At 39.6% G+C, this 14,869-nt stretch overlaps 1 protein-coding gene across 2 annotated transcripts in view; it reads left to right on the forward strand.

Annotated features, from left to right (window-relative positions):
* Positions 1-3,768: 3,768 nt before the first annotated feature.
* Positions 3,769-14,869, forward strand: part of SMARCD2 (SWI/SNF related, matrix associated, actin dependent regulator of chromatin, subfamily d, member 2) — a 43,367-nt gene continuing 32,266 nt past the window's right edge. Inside the window, exon 1 of one of the 2 annotated variants that reach the window (XM_063300719.1) lies at positions 3,769-4,080. In XM_063300719.1, the coding sequence (XP_063156789.1) occupies positions 3,898-4,080 (183 nt within the window). In that variant the 5' untranslated portion in view covers positions 3,769-3,897. The remainder of the gene's footprint in view (positions 4,081-14,869) is intronic. The other variant, XM_063300718.1, reaches the window with a different exon arrangement.

The raw sequence follows: 14,869 nt of genomic DNA on the forward strand, positions 1-14,869 counted from the left end.
AGAGTTCCAGAAAAACATCTACTTCTGCTTCATTGACTATGCTAAAGTCTTTGATTGTGTGGATCACAACAAACTGTGGCAAATTCTTAAAGAGATGGGAGTACCAGACCACCTTACCTGTCTCCTGAGAAACTTGTATGCGGGTCAAGAAGCAGCAGTTAGAACCAGACATGGAACAACCGATTGGTTCAAAATTGGGAAAGGAGTACGACAAAGCTGTATATTGTCATCCTGCTTATTTAACTTATATGCAGAGTACATCATGAGAAATGCCAGGCTGGATGAATCACAAGCTGGAATTAAGATTGCCGGGAGAAATATCAACAACCTCAGATATGCAGATGATACCACCCTAATGGCAGAAAGTGAAGAGGAACTAAAGAGCCTCTTGATGAGGGTGAAAGAGGAGAGTGCAAAAGCTGGCTTGAAACTCAACATTAAAAGAACTAAGATCTGGTCCCATCACTTCCTGGCAAATAGAACGGGAAGAAATGGAAGCAGTGACAGATTTTCTTTTCTTGGGCTCCAAGATCACTGCAGATGGTGACTGCAGCCATGAAATTAAAAGGCGCTTGCTCCTTGGGAAGAAAGCTATGGCAAACCTAGACAGCATATTAAAAAGCAGAGACATCACCTTGCCGACAAAGGTCTGTATAATCAAAACTACAGTTTTCCCAGTAGTGATGTATGGCTGTGAGAGTGGGACCATAAGGAAGGCTGAGCGCCAAAGAATTGATGCTTTCGAACTGTGGTGCTGGAGAAGACTCTTAAGAGTCTCTTGGACTGCAAGGAGGTCAAATCAGTCAATCCTAAACGAAATCAACCGTGACTATTCATTGGAAGGACAGATACTGAAGCTGAAGCTGAAATACTTTGGCCACCTAATGTGAAGAGAGGACTCACTGGAAAAGACCCTGATGCTGGGAAAGACTGAAGGCAAAAGGAGAAGGGGACGGCAGAGAATAAGATGGTTAGATAGCATCACCGATGCAACAAACATGAATTTAAGTAAACTCCGGGAGACAGTGGAGGACAGGAAGGCCTGGCGCGCTATGGTCCAGGGGGTCATGAAGAGTAGGACACGACTTAACGACTGAACAACAACAATAGTTGCTTGAACAGAGGCAGAACTTATACAAGTTTAGGTGCTCTGGTCAGTAATCCGGAGTACCTCATGTAGTACCACCTGCAGTTTCCAGATTAAGTAGAAGGGTATCCCTACACAGAGTGCATTAAAGTCAGGTAACCACTGTGTGAACAATAATTAGGCTATCACTGTCTAAGAAAGGCACAGTTTGAATGTCAACCAAAGCTATTAACAGATACTTCTGGGCACAGAGGTCACCGTCACTTGTGCCCCTACTGACTGATAGCTGTAAGAGCACCCCCAGTATGCATCGGAAATAGAGGGTACAGTATTCAGAACCAAAGTGGGACACAGGGGCATTTACAGGAGCAGTCAAATGACATCGAAGTAATGGGCATGATCACACACTTGAAGTCCTGCTGCATATGTGTGTGCAATGTGTGGGATACACATTAAAAAATGACGAGCATTCAATTGTCCAGTTGCACCTACCATTTTGACATAGTTGACTTCTCTGCAGACATCCCTGGTGGGAAAGGTGTTTCAGATCTGGTGTGAGTGTGCTTGCTCTACCTGTCAGCAGTTCCTTAAAGAAGGTGCACCTTTTCTTTGGCTTGCACTAAGGCTGTGCAGTCCCAGGAAAATATGCTTTTGAGTTAAGGAGGTATTAAGAAGGTAGCCATGCAAGCTGTTCTGCCACTTGTCCAGGCAGTGATCAGGTGCCCAGACAATTGGTTCTTTTAGATCCAGAGACAATAAGCACACCAGTGAATAAAGAAATTTAAAGCTTTATTATTAACTTAAGCAAACAGATTTAAACAGAAACATAGTTTAGGCAGATTAAACAGAACCATAAACAGCTTAACATAAAGAAAAATCGTAACATACCAAGCAAGATGATACCCAATCTCCCATAGGCTGTCAGAAGCCCCTCAATAGCGACAGCAGAGATACCCCAGGGTAGCCCAATTTCCACAGCACCCAGAGCTCAGGTCTGTGCAGAAGCTCCCAAACTCAAAAGGCAATGCTAAGGTTTTTATCAAAGTCTGGCCCTAAAATCTCGTGACCCTGTTTCCATGGTACTGAGACTGCAGGATCTAACCTTGACTGGATAGTTCCCAGGGTCTGGCACCTGTTTATGACATGATCCAAGAGCCTGGGAAGCTATACAGATAAGCTAGTGCTAACATAAACAATTTTGGGGTTTTCTCTTCTCCCCCCTTTTCAAGCAAGAGTGAAAAACAAGCAGGTTAAACATAGCTCAGAATGAACTCTAAACTCTTATAATTTTCTTAATATGAAGGAAAAATTAAAAAATGTCACTTAAACTCCACAAAATACAATCATCTTCCACATTGCCACTACACAAGCCCAGGAAAAGGTTGTCGGTTTTTTAAAGATCCACCCATACTGGATCTTTAAATGCCTGATGGGTGACTTCTGAAGCAATTGTCCAGTCTTATATGAGGTTCTTCTATAGTTTTAAACATTAGTTTCATTGTAATTTCCTTGTTTTGATTGTTGTGAGCCACCCAGAGTCATTGGAAGTCAGGAGGCATACAAGTTTAATAAAATAATAATATACTTGGGTTTAGCAATCTTTTGAAGGAGGATGAGGGTAGGGAGAGAAAGAAAGCCAATTTGAACCTGGAAAAAGAGCTGGGTTCTGCCAGCCGTGTGTTACTGATTCTGTCCCCAATGAGACCATCACTGTTTTTTCTGCTGCTGCTGCTGAAAAGGGGTTTTATGTGGCCATATTTTATATGCTGGAAGGTGGTGCCATTCTGCCTACTCCAACTCAATTTTGCTGCTCCCCACAGGGTACTTTGGGGTGCTGCTGGTCACCATCACTTATCATCAGCACTGCTACCCCCAGCAGTATTAGCAGAGTATGAAGCTCCCTCATTATTGATGGCTCCCTCCTGGCCTCCAGCTCCGTGCATCAGAAAAGCTGTCCCTTGCTTCTTTCTCCTCCTGCAAAGACAACAGCGGGTCACAGGAGTGGAGCATCTCTGCCTCTGTGACAGGCTATCTGAACGGTAGAGAAACCCACTGTTCAAAGCACCACCTGCAATCCCTAAGGTGCATCCCACAGATGTTAATGAAAGCGACCGTTGCTGTTTTTTATGACGACAGGTGACACTCAATGGGAGCGGACACCATTCAGGGAATAACGCACCATTTTGCTTAACAAAAGTATGAAAAGCACAGAAGCAACACAGTCGCTGGCCTTGTTCCTGAAGCACAATAGGGCCCCGAGGCGCAAATACGCTGGGAAACTTTTACTAGCTCAAGAACTGGCATCCTGCGGCAGTGTAATACCGCCGCGCATTGATGCCTTATGTCAAAAATTGATTCCATATTTTTTCCAACCAGCCTCATCCAATTCCACGGAAAGAAAATACTTTTCACCCCCGCCCATGGGAGAAGAACAGTGCAGCGCAACCCTCCTGGCAAGGAGCTCACGCGCTCGGTGCGGGGCGAGGCGGCGGCGATCGCGCGTGCAGCCGCCCCTCGTGATCAGATCGCATGTCCGTTCCTGAGGCTGTTCTTCGGCGCTTCGGAGCGGCGGGGCTGGGCCGTCGCACCGCCCCGAGAGGCGCTGGTTTGTCTCCTCCTCCTCCTCCCCCCTTTCCCCGCCGCAGGGCCAGGCTGGGCTCAGGCAGTTGAGCGGGGCGGCCCCAGAGGAGGAGTCCGCGGCTTGTACTGAGCTGCCCTCTCCGTCTATCAGCCAGCGCTGCTTCCTTCTCTCGGACGCGCTTGAGGTACCTCAAGCCGTTGCCTCCAGCCAACAGCCTCCCTCAGCTCCCATGGCCGGACGCGGCGGGTTTCCCCTCACCCCGCCGCCCCCGGAGGGACTATCGCCGGCTGTCTCGGTGGCGGCGGGCGTCCCTTCGCCAGCAGTTCCGGGACCGGGAAGCGGGCTTTTGCGAGGACCCAGTCCGGCCGGGGCCGGATCGTATCGGCCCCTGGGCCACGGAGCTCAGTTCCAAGTAGGTGGGGAGGCGCGCACGTGTGCATGTGTTGTCAGTGCGGGGAAAGTGCGGAAGCAGTGGCACCGGAGACGTACTTGGTTCCTCGACCCCGACCTGGCGTCCTCTGAATTTATAGAGCTACAGTTCCCATCATCCGCGAACTGGGAACGATGAGAATTGTAGTCCAAGCTATGTGCTGGTCGGCAGATTGGGAGAGGTCTCTTTGGAGGCTGGCACAATGGAGAGCTGTCAGGGTTTGGGGGCCCGTGAAGAGATGAGGAGCTGTAGCAGGGGCGTCAATATCTAGTGCGGAGATTTTATGGACATTTTTGCAGAGAAGGGGTAAAGAAATGGAACATATGAGTGAGGGTAAGTGGCAGATGTTAGGTGGGATGAAGGAACAGTGTTTCCTTTTGGGGAAGCAGAGACGTCAGAGACAGCAGCATTAAGGCTTATTAGAAATTGCTGAAGGGTCGAAAAGGTGAAACAACTTACTTTGTGATGGCCAAAATCTGAGCGTACAAACTAACATTTTTAATATATTAGGTATTAAGCATTTTAGTAAGGCTATTATAATTTATACTGGTTTATTTTTAATTTTACCTTGATAAATATTGGTAATTTGTACTAATTTAATTACACATTTAATATTTCCTTACATTTTTCAAAGGAAACCTTAAGACCTGAATAATTAGATGTGTTCTAATAGGGGCATTGAAAGACAGTGAAATATTGGCTTGCATGTGCCATCTGGTCTGTCTTAGGCCTATGTGAAGGTTGTGGCAAGGGAAGGTGGAGTTTGCACTGCAAATTATAGGTCTGTTTGTGCAATACTGTGTATGTGTATTCAGGAGAAATTTCTACTATGTTTAGTAGTTTAGTAGTGTAACGTATTCCATCCTAATAAGTATATTTAGGGTTGCAACCTTACAGTGATTTTGTGGTGATGGAGGTCTGTGAGAGGTGAAAGGCTTTGCAATCTGAAAGCAAATTCTTGGTTTTTGAAGGTAGAACTAATATATACCCAAGGGGACTTTTGAAGATTTCTCCCCTCAGTCTTTTGTTGCCTGAATGTTATGGCTGAATGAGTACTTTGGTTTCCATTTCTCTTGAGCTTCATCTTTTTAATTAATATGCTGTTTAAATGTTTATTTTCAGTTTTGCTTGAATCAATTGTACTTCATTAAATACAATTGTACAGTATTGTACTTAATACTGTGCAAAAGTATTGTTCTGACATAGTGGCATAGATATTATGTAATATATTTTTATATCACTTGCTGTCAGCATGACTGCATCTTTGACTGGAGCCACATGGATGTTTCTTTATATAGTTTCTTAAGATGGATAGAAGAGAATATGAAAGGAAGCAACATTTTACTTAAAGAAGGATCTGAAATATTTTCCATGAAACTTGAATGTATACATTTTGACTTGTGGGTTTGACTGGAAAGGAATTTCTCCATTCTCTGGGACTCTTGATTATACAGATCTTTGTATATTAGAAGAGTTGACTCTTCAGCAGTATTTGAGTAGAGAGATAGTATTACACTTTCAGTTTGAATATAAGGAATGAAAGAAAATATTGCAATGATGTCGAAAGGACTTACAGACTACTGGTGACTTAAAACAATGTTAGTGTACTCCCTAAGGTGCTGCAATAAATATCCACAAAAAGATTGTGACACTTTAAGTGCTCACATTTTTCAGGCTCATAATTTATTGGGGGTATTATACATTCACCCATGAAATAAAAATGATATTGATTTGAAGAATAGCCATGGAATACCTTCTTTAAGCCATTAAAAAAACATCTCAGTAACCCCCCTGTTCTTTTGTCATAGCCATGCCAACTTTGGAAAGAGAGATTTTCTCCATGGTTTAAATATGTGATTTTCAAAAATGGGATTAATGTACATCAAGTGTGTATAGTTTCTGAACCACTAAACTAAATACAGACCAATAGTCATGTTTAGTATTTCCACAGAAACTTGAAAAATATCTGCTACATGACTTCAGCTGCAACACCTGGGTAGATGTGAGGAAGTGAGCTGCTTACCTGACTTAATACATGCCTGGTCTACATATATAGGGCTAATGGGCATGAATTGTGTAGACTCATAGTACAAGTCAGCTAAGAATACCTTGCAAGCAAAATGTAGATTTATTTAATTAATCGGCTTATATATTACAGTTGTGGAGTGATTTGGATTCAAAAGCAGAAGAGTTCTTTGGAGCACATGGAGAATGTAGCATCTGTCTGCCACTCCTTAAAGCAGCCATGTCTTTTCCCAGACTCAAGCTGTTATGGAATCTTAGGAAAAGGCACATCTGGCTTAAGGAGTTGCAGACAGGTGCTACATTTGTGCCTTGTGCACTCTGAAGCAGTGCCCTGCTCTCTTATATAGGACTATTTTCCATCAATTGGTCTCAACTCAAAAACTGTTAAAAATATAGTCAGTAGTGGGCAACCTAGTAAAATGCTGTATGAAATTGCATAATATTCTGCATAAAACTATTTAAGAGAACAGTGTTAATTGCATTAATTTAATCAGAGTTATGATGAAGTCTGTATGGTCCAGAAGGTCAGGAGTTGAGTTTGGTATGGGACATCTGATTGTGGGCTTTGCTGTTACCATGGACGTGCTTCCTGGCCTTGAGCAATGCTAATTTCATTCCCTTTCTCCAAATCAAAGTAAAAGAGAAGGAGATTTCTGGTTGCTGGGAGTAAACACAATAAAATTGCAGAAAATTTAGCAAATTATTTTTTTAAATTTATCAATATATGTATATCTGTAAATATACATTTTGTATGTTTTTTCTTTTTTCAGGTTTTCTTCTTTTATAATCTTGTGTATTTTTGTTTTTTTTGTATTTGGTTAACGATTTTTAAAATTTATTTTTATTTAAATTTAGAAAAATACAGATATAGTCAAACACCAAGATTAAAAAAAATTAAATTGAACAATCCTTAAACTTAGAAAAAAACCAGTGAAAGAAAAAGAAGGGACCCCCCCAAACTAAAAAACAAAAGCAACCTACCTTATATATTAAACTTATCAATAGTTGCTGGTTTACTAGTAAATACATATAGTACTATAATATAATCAAATACAAAACATTATTGTAAGATATCATAAAATCTCTGCCAAAGTAGTTCACTACATATTGCTTCATCCTTTGATTAGTGGAGAATACTGCCTCTTCCAGGGTGGATTACACATTTCCAAAAGCCATTATCTGGAATAATATACTTTTCTAATTTCTCAATATAATTCTTTTAGCCACCTGCCATGTACGATGCAACCTAATTCCTGATAAACAGTCAGATTCCAAAGCTTCAGTGTATAATTCAAAATCACATTAACATTTTTAACATTTTAAAATTTTCCTATTAATCTATTATATACATTAAAATGTCGTTCCAAAAAAAGTACCAAATGATGACAGGACCATATCATATGGATCAATGAATACCTTCAGCAAAGAAAATCTGGTATCTATCCTTTCAGATACATTCTTTGGGGAGTCCAATACATTCTAAATAAAAATTTTTGGTGAATCAACTTTGATATCAGATCCATTGATACCATCTTAACATTTTTAAAAACATAAAGCCATTGATGGGGCATTATTGGAGATTCCAGTTCTTTTGCCAGTGTTTAGAATATCCCAGAAATGTTCACTTTAAAGATATTCTTGAGCTTTCAAAAGAGATATGTTATGAGTTTTACTTCTGTCATAGATTCCATCAAGTTAGAGCATGTCTCAGGTGCCTTTGGAAATAGCCAAAGTGTTGGGCCCATATTGAGCCATTAAAACATGTTGAAGTTGAAAATACTGTTATAAACTAGGAAGACCAAATTCAATTTGAAGTCAGGATTAGCAAATTAAAATTTTAGTATAAATTAATATTTACCCTACCACATATTTGCCCATATTGTGTAAAGAACTTTCATGCATATGTTTGCACAATTTACCTCTCCTACATTTAGATGAATTTAGATTACTGAAAATATTACATCTTTCTAATCATGTGCAAGTGCCATAATTCCTACAATCTTTCTATCATAATTGATAGTGTCTTTGTTTCACTTCACCCAAGACACTGACTAGGCTGTATCTCTTTTAGAAAAGAACAACGGAATGGCGAGACTTTGATTTCCAGGACACTTAAGCCTATTTTTTTTAAGGACTATTGTACCTTATACATTAGTGTTAATTGCATAATGCTCCAAAGTGTGCTAGACACTCTTCCAAAGATGAACAGTTTTTGTTTAAAGCAAGTTTGAATTTAAAGAAAAATAAGGAATGGACAAAAGAAACAAAAATATGTCTGTATCATTGGTTTCAGTCACTCTTTTTTTTTAACTGTAAAAGCAAAATAATGCATCATTAACATAGGCCAAGTCATTCCAATATACCTTTGAGAAAGATCTTTATTTATTTATTTAATTTAATTTAATTTATCAAATTTTATTGCTGCCCATCTCCCCCCAAACTTACAATAAAAGATTATAGTAAATGCCTATAGGGTTCATCTGTCTTGGTAAACTTAGGGAAAGGAAGAGGATTTGAAAATTAGTTTATGGAAAAACGCTTATTTATTTTGGAATAAAGTTATACATTCATATGTATTCTTTGATATGTCAATATATGGATATGTCAATATATGGACACAAAAATGAAAACCACATTTGTAACTGCACAATTACATTAATATCTTTATTCCCTTCCAAATGTAAAAATAATTTTGTTACAGCTGTGCAAAGACCTGGATTCACTCTCTAATGTGGTTCAGAGCACATGTGGGCATTGCACATAGCATCCATTGGGAATGCCTTAAATCAAACATGTCTTTTCCCAAGATTGCATGGCAGCTGTGGAGGCAGTCACTAAGTCCTGGGAAAAGATGCAGCTCTTTAAGGTGTTCCTGACACTAAGTCCATGCCCACATACTCTCCAAAGTACCTTTTGGATTTGAATTTAGATTTCTGCACAACCCTAGATGTTATAAATTGCCAACTGCAATAAAAAGGATCACAATTATTTAAAAAGGAATAAATAATGTACAACTCTTTTCATAAGAAGATAAGAGTAGATAAAAAATTGAAAATTTTTAATGAAGAAGGATGTGAGAGTAAAAAAATATATTTAATAGAACAAGAATTCTTGGATCATATATAAAGGGAGGAGTCATACAATTGAACAAGTTCAAACTAAAACAGAATGAAATAAAATAATATTGGTGCTAAATTATGGAAGACTTGTAAAGCAGAATCATTATCTTAGAGCCCTAAAATTAAGAATTCTAGAAATTCATCTCATAATGACAAGCAAAAATGTAGAGAATACACTTTTTCTAACAGCAGGATTGTCTGTGATCAGTCATGCTAATAATGCTTATCATGCTTGATAATTTATCATGGTTTAAATGAGTGTAGACCCTTGCCAGGTTCGCCATTCCCCTCCCCCTTTTTTCTGTAGCAATTGGAAGAATTCAGAAACATCCCCTTCTGCTTTGACTAATCACAGCTTGCTGGGTTAATTGAAACTATTGAACTACTTTTTGTAAAATATGGTAAGATAAAACATAGGCTTGGTTCACATAATATGCAAACTGTAATGTAGTGGCTTGTTTGGTTTCGCATAGCATGTTGTGTGTACAATGTGATTTTTAATAAACAGTGATTAAACAAATCATAGTTTAATGTGAGATATGAAGCAGGTTAGTTTATGTTGATTGGATAACCTGGCAAGTTGTAGTTAATTAAAAGTAGTGGAAGGATATGTTTTTGAATTAGCAATCCTATTAGAGAGGGAAAGAGAAGTATGTCCAGCCAGTGGAAATTTAATTCACATCTTGATAAACCATGGTTTAAATGATACCCAAACACAGACTTTATAGATTTGATTTTTGAAACAGTGTGTTGTTAGAAGTGAAGTGATCTTTTCAAGGTCTCTTCTGTTTGATTTTGCTCTGTTTCAGTGTTGAAAAATCAGAGCATTGCAACAGGGTATGTACTATCTCAGGGCTTTTTCTGAAGCATCCTGTTGAGCTGAGAATTACATACTAGTGTGTATGCTGGGAATGCAGACAAATAACCAATCATAAATGGTTCTCACCTGCATCCTAGGATACAGATCTTTAAAAAATCTTTATCAGGAAAATGTAACAGTTTTCAGGATGCATAATCATTTAAAGAAGTCTTGCATTTTGGAAAACAGAGCAGGATATTTGAGAATCCAATTCTATTGTTGTTGATATGACTAGAGAAAAGCCTGGTGATAAAATCACCATGTTCTAGCATGTTTTCAGACCTTTTCTTCATGCTAATAGCATTGCAGAATAAATTTTTGTAGTATTGGTTTCATGGTATTTATTCTATGGAATATGCATGCGTTGTGAATGCTACATATCCCACATGTGAGGAGTGTTTGCTTTGTTTTGCAGATGAAGGAAGCTTGAATGTTTAGCAGTAAGAGAGGCTATACCCCTGCCAGTCCCTTCACTTCCCTTGGTTGTTCTGTGGCAAGGAAGCAGGAAACAGAAGCAGCAGAATGCAGCAGGTTTAGCAACGATGAACCTGTTGGGTGGTTTCACGCAAGCCTCTGATGTTAACTCTTAAATGTTTTGCATTTCAGTTAGAAAGCTGAGTTAATGTGGAACATTAAAATTTCTTGTCTTATTTTGTCAGAAATGTAAGATAAAAGATGTTGTGTTTGAACTCAAATAATAGATAAAACACACAGTTTGGTTCAGTGAATCAATGTCTGCTGCTTTAGGGGTATGGAAGCTTTCAGTCTGAAGGGCACTCAGCTAACATCTTCTCAGGCTGCTACCCAAGATTAAAAAAATGTTAGTTGATTGTATGAGTATAATAGATTAATGCATTGGTTGTATTTACTTATGACAAAAACAATACTGTTAGAATAAAAGGCACACTCTTTTTAGATAATACATATGGAGGAATGTCTCCTATTTGTAAAGTAGGAAAAAGTCCTGTTTAAATCCTGTTTAAGGAGATCTTCAGTATTTATAGATATTTGTATTAAAGCCAATTTCTAAGGAATCCTTGTCTAACTAATTGAGGTAACTGTAAAGTACATTACAGTTGTTTCATCATGTTTGGTAAAGGCTTGGTAAAATTTTGACTAACTTTGCCCAATATAAGCAGTTTAATTAACAGTCATATTAAAGTCAGCCATTTTGGCTATAATTTTGCTTTAATGACAGGTATACAGAATATTATGTTAATAGAATTTGGATTTTGCAGGAGAGGATAGCACTGTGTTAGGATGGGAGCCGGAGGTTATACAATATGTGTGGTAGGAGTATGGATTGTTTGAGGGTAGAGAATGGTATACAGAAGTTTCTGGAGCAACTAGCTTTAGTTTAGCAGAAGTTGTATGTCATTATAATGACTGTTAGAAACCTTTTTTTAATTAAAGCAGAAATCCTGCAATTCTAAGACTTGTTTTTATTAACATGTTATTAGAAGATGAACTGGTTCAGATGTATTAAGCTAGTAAGATAATATTGAGAAGTCGTAATCCTGAGCCAGATGTTTTATATCATATACAAATATTTTTGTCAGCGTATCTTCTCATAATCAGGTACTATATAGTACTTTATATCTGTTTGCTCTCCTTGGTTTTCTAGTTGTGATTCTGAATTGTGTAAAACCCTAAAGGGAAAATTGTTACTGGCAGTGGAATGCTGACTCACTTATGTTGTCACCAACCAAATGTTTCTGGTGTCAGTGGCTCAGGGAGATATTTGGCAATTACCAGAGAACTGCTTTGTTTGGTTGTTATTGAACCTGCCTTGCTTACCATACTGGCTCACCACAAAATTGGTATATTGTTGTTCTGAATACAAATTTTCCAAAGGATGCTAAGCATAAGTAGCCTTGTGTGGAGTTAGCATCTAATAACTTGTATGCTCTCCATTGTTTTATAAATAAAAATAGGGGTTGTATAAAATCTCTAACCTTGTATCAAGGGTCATATTCTGTGTGCAAACAGATACTGCTCTTTGCTTTCTCTTGATGTATTTACCAACTTGGTAGTCACTTGGTTGTATGTTTAATCTCTCAAATGCTGCAATTTAAGCATATTGAGTAGTGATTACGATTTTAGTAACTATTATGGGGATCAATAACACATTTCACTTCATGTGCACTAATAAAGATGCATGTACCCAATGTTTCTGAGTAAGCTTTGGCATCTACAGACGGGGCAGAAACTTAAACGATTCCATTTGGAAATCTTTAAAAGGCATCTCCAACAACCAAATTAAAGATAGTGACCTATCAATGTTAAATAATGACTGTCCAACAATAAATAGCAATACGTTATTTTTCTGGCTGCCCAGGTCTATTATCTTCTACTTTCCCTCTGGCCAGTATTTTGCAAATACAATAGCAGTTTCATCTGAAATGCTATATTTGATATGATATGATTGGGTCACACATGAATTTTACACAGGAATGGTGAAATATAGCTAACCTATAGCCCTATGATTCTGTGATGAAGAAGAGGCCAGAGAGGCCAGTAGAGGTAGTTGGAAGTTAGATCAGAGTCTGCTAATAGATTTGATTTGAAACAGATAAGCATTTCAGACTTCTGATAGTTTATCCATGGCAACAACAAAATAACCCTTTCCAAATTATATTGCTGAAAAGAAAAAAGCTAGACGTAGGGGGATAAATAGAAGTGGAATTTTGTGTGAAATTAAGATCAGCTAGTTCACAGACCTTAGGATTTGCAATTCTATGTCTGCATTCACTGGCTTAGTTTGTGGATCTTGACATTTTAGTTCGAAATCATTTAGATACCAAAAATCTGAAATCTGTCCTCCTGTGGCAGTACAATGAGTCAATAAGACTACAGGTGGTTTTGTAATGCCTTGGAGAAAAAATGTGGCAATTTAGATTTCTACTTGTCTGACATGAATATTCCTCTTGGGGCAAGAAATATATGCCGCAGGTGAGTATGTAACTTACACTGCCCTCAAGAGAAATGTGTGGATTTGAACAATAACAAGCAGTTAAACATAACTTTTGTTAGAAGTAGAATCATAGGGATAAGAGAATATTGCCTTCAACTTTCACAGCATAAGGTAAAACCCAATGTCTTGATAACAGCTCTTGCATTCCAAATCACAAGGAGAAAGAAAATGCTTTACAGATTATTCAACCAAATGAATTAAGCCACCCATTACAGGTAGTCCTCGACTTACGATGGCAGTTGGGACTGGAATTTCCATCGCTAAGCGATGCAGTCATAAAATGCGACTGCATCGCTTAGTGACAGCAATCCCTGCAGTCCCAGTTGCTGTTGTTAACTGACTCCCATAGTTCTTAGGCAAGGCAACTTCCTGTCAGCTTCCCACAACCAAAGTCTGTGGGGAAACTGACAGGAAGTTGCAGGACCCAGACCAGCAGGCAGGTAAGTGGCTGCTGCTGGGTGGGGGAGGGAATGAGGGGGTACGCAGAGGTGCGGGGGTGGCATGGGGAGGGTCAGGGAGGGTGCAGCAGGGGTTGGAGAGGGTGCAGCATGGGTCAGCAAGGGTATGCAGGGATGGAAGAGGTGCGCGAGAGGCACAGTACAGGTTAGGGAGAGTCCGTGAGGGTGCAGCGCAAGTTGGTGAGGGTGCAGTGTGAGTTGGGGAGTGTGTGCAGGGGTACAGTTGTTGGAAGTTTTGGCAAATCCAGCATGCCTCATTTGCATGTGAATTAACATGTAAATTAAGTTGCCCCACAATGCAACTCTGAGGAAGCTGTTTGTTGCTACTCCCACTTCTCTCTTCCTTCTCCTCCACCAGAAGCAAGCACACAGATGTGTGCTGCTCTCCTCCATTCTGGGTACCATGTTGTAGGCCTGGAATTCCCCTTCCACACAGCTCTTGGTAGTTGTAGGACTGAGAGTTTAGGCCAAAACTAAGAACTTAGAAAGAAAAGAACAAAGGAACTTCATCTTTTCCACCAAGATGGATGTAACAGAAGCAACAATAAAATCAGTAAGAAATTATTTTACTTCTTAACCTAATCTGACTAAGCATGTGATTCTTTATGCTTGGGAGGGCTGAATGTGTAAGAGCAATAACCTGTGTTTCTCTGGCATGCTCATTGAAGCTATCTAAGATAATTTTCTTTTTCTGTGCCAGCTTCTAAGCTGTGTTAAGCTCTGCTCCATTTTTGTGGTTCTAGCAGGCCACTAAATTGGCTTCAGCAGTGAGGGTGTGGCATGGGTCGGGGAGGGGGTGCAGGAGTGCACAAGTGGCCAGTGTGGTGTGAGCGCAGAGGGGCTGGGGGAGGGTGTGCAGGTGAGGGAGACTTATCCCAGCGACTTGCAACCTTCCCAGCTGACTTCCCCATTGACTTTCTGGGGAAGCTGGCAGGAAAGCTTGTAAATGGTGATCATGTGATTGCGGGGATGCTGGGATGGCCAGAACTCCAAGGACTGGTCATAACCACAATTCATTCAGCACCATCGTAACTTTGAATGGTTATGGTTATAGGTTGAGGACTACCTGTACTGGAGAAGAGGTATATATAGCCACACCCACATTCCCCTCTCTTCTTCTTTATCCTTATTTTACCAGTAGAAGCTTTTCTTCTAATTAAGGCCCATTGGTACTGCTTCTCAAACTTACAATGAAATTGTCTGATGTGGAGATTGAAGATATATGGCTCTTACCCTGGCCCTGTTTAAATGAGCCCTTAAACACTGGCTCTACACCCAGGCCCTGTGGGTAAAATGGGTGAAGGACTCCTTGTGTGGTGCTTTGGTCTTTTAATGG

This window comes from Candoia aspera, chromosome 4 (genome assembly GCF_035149785.1).
Source record: "Candoia aspera isolate rCanAsp1 chromosome 4, rCanAsp1.hap2, whole genome shotgun sequence".
NCBI lineage: Eukaryota > Metazoa > Chordata > Lepidosauria > Squamata > Boidae > Candoia > Candoia aspera.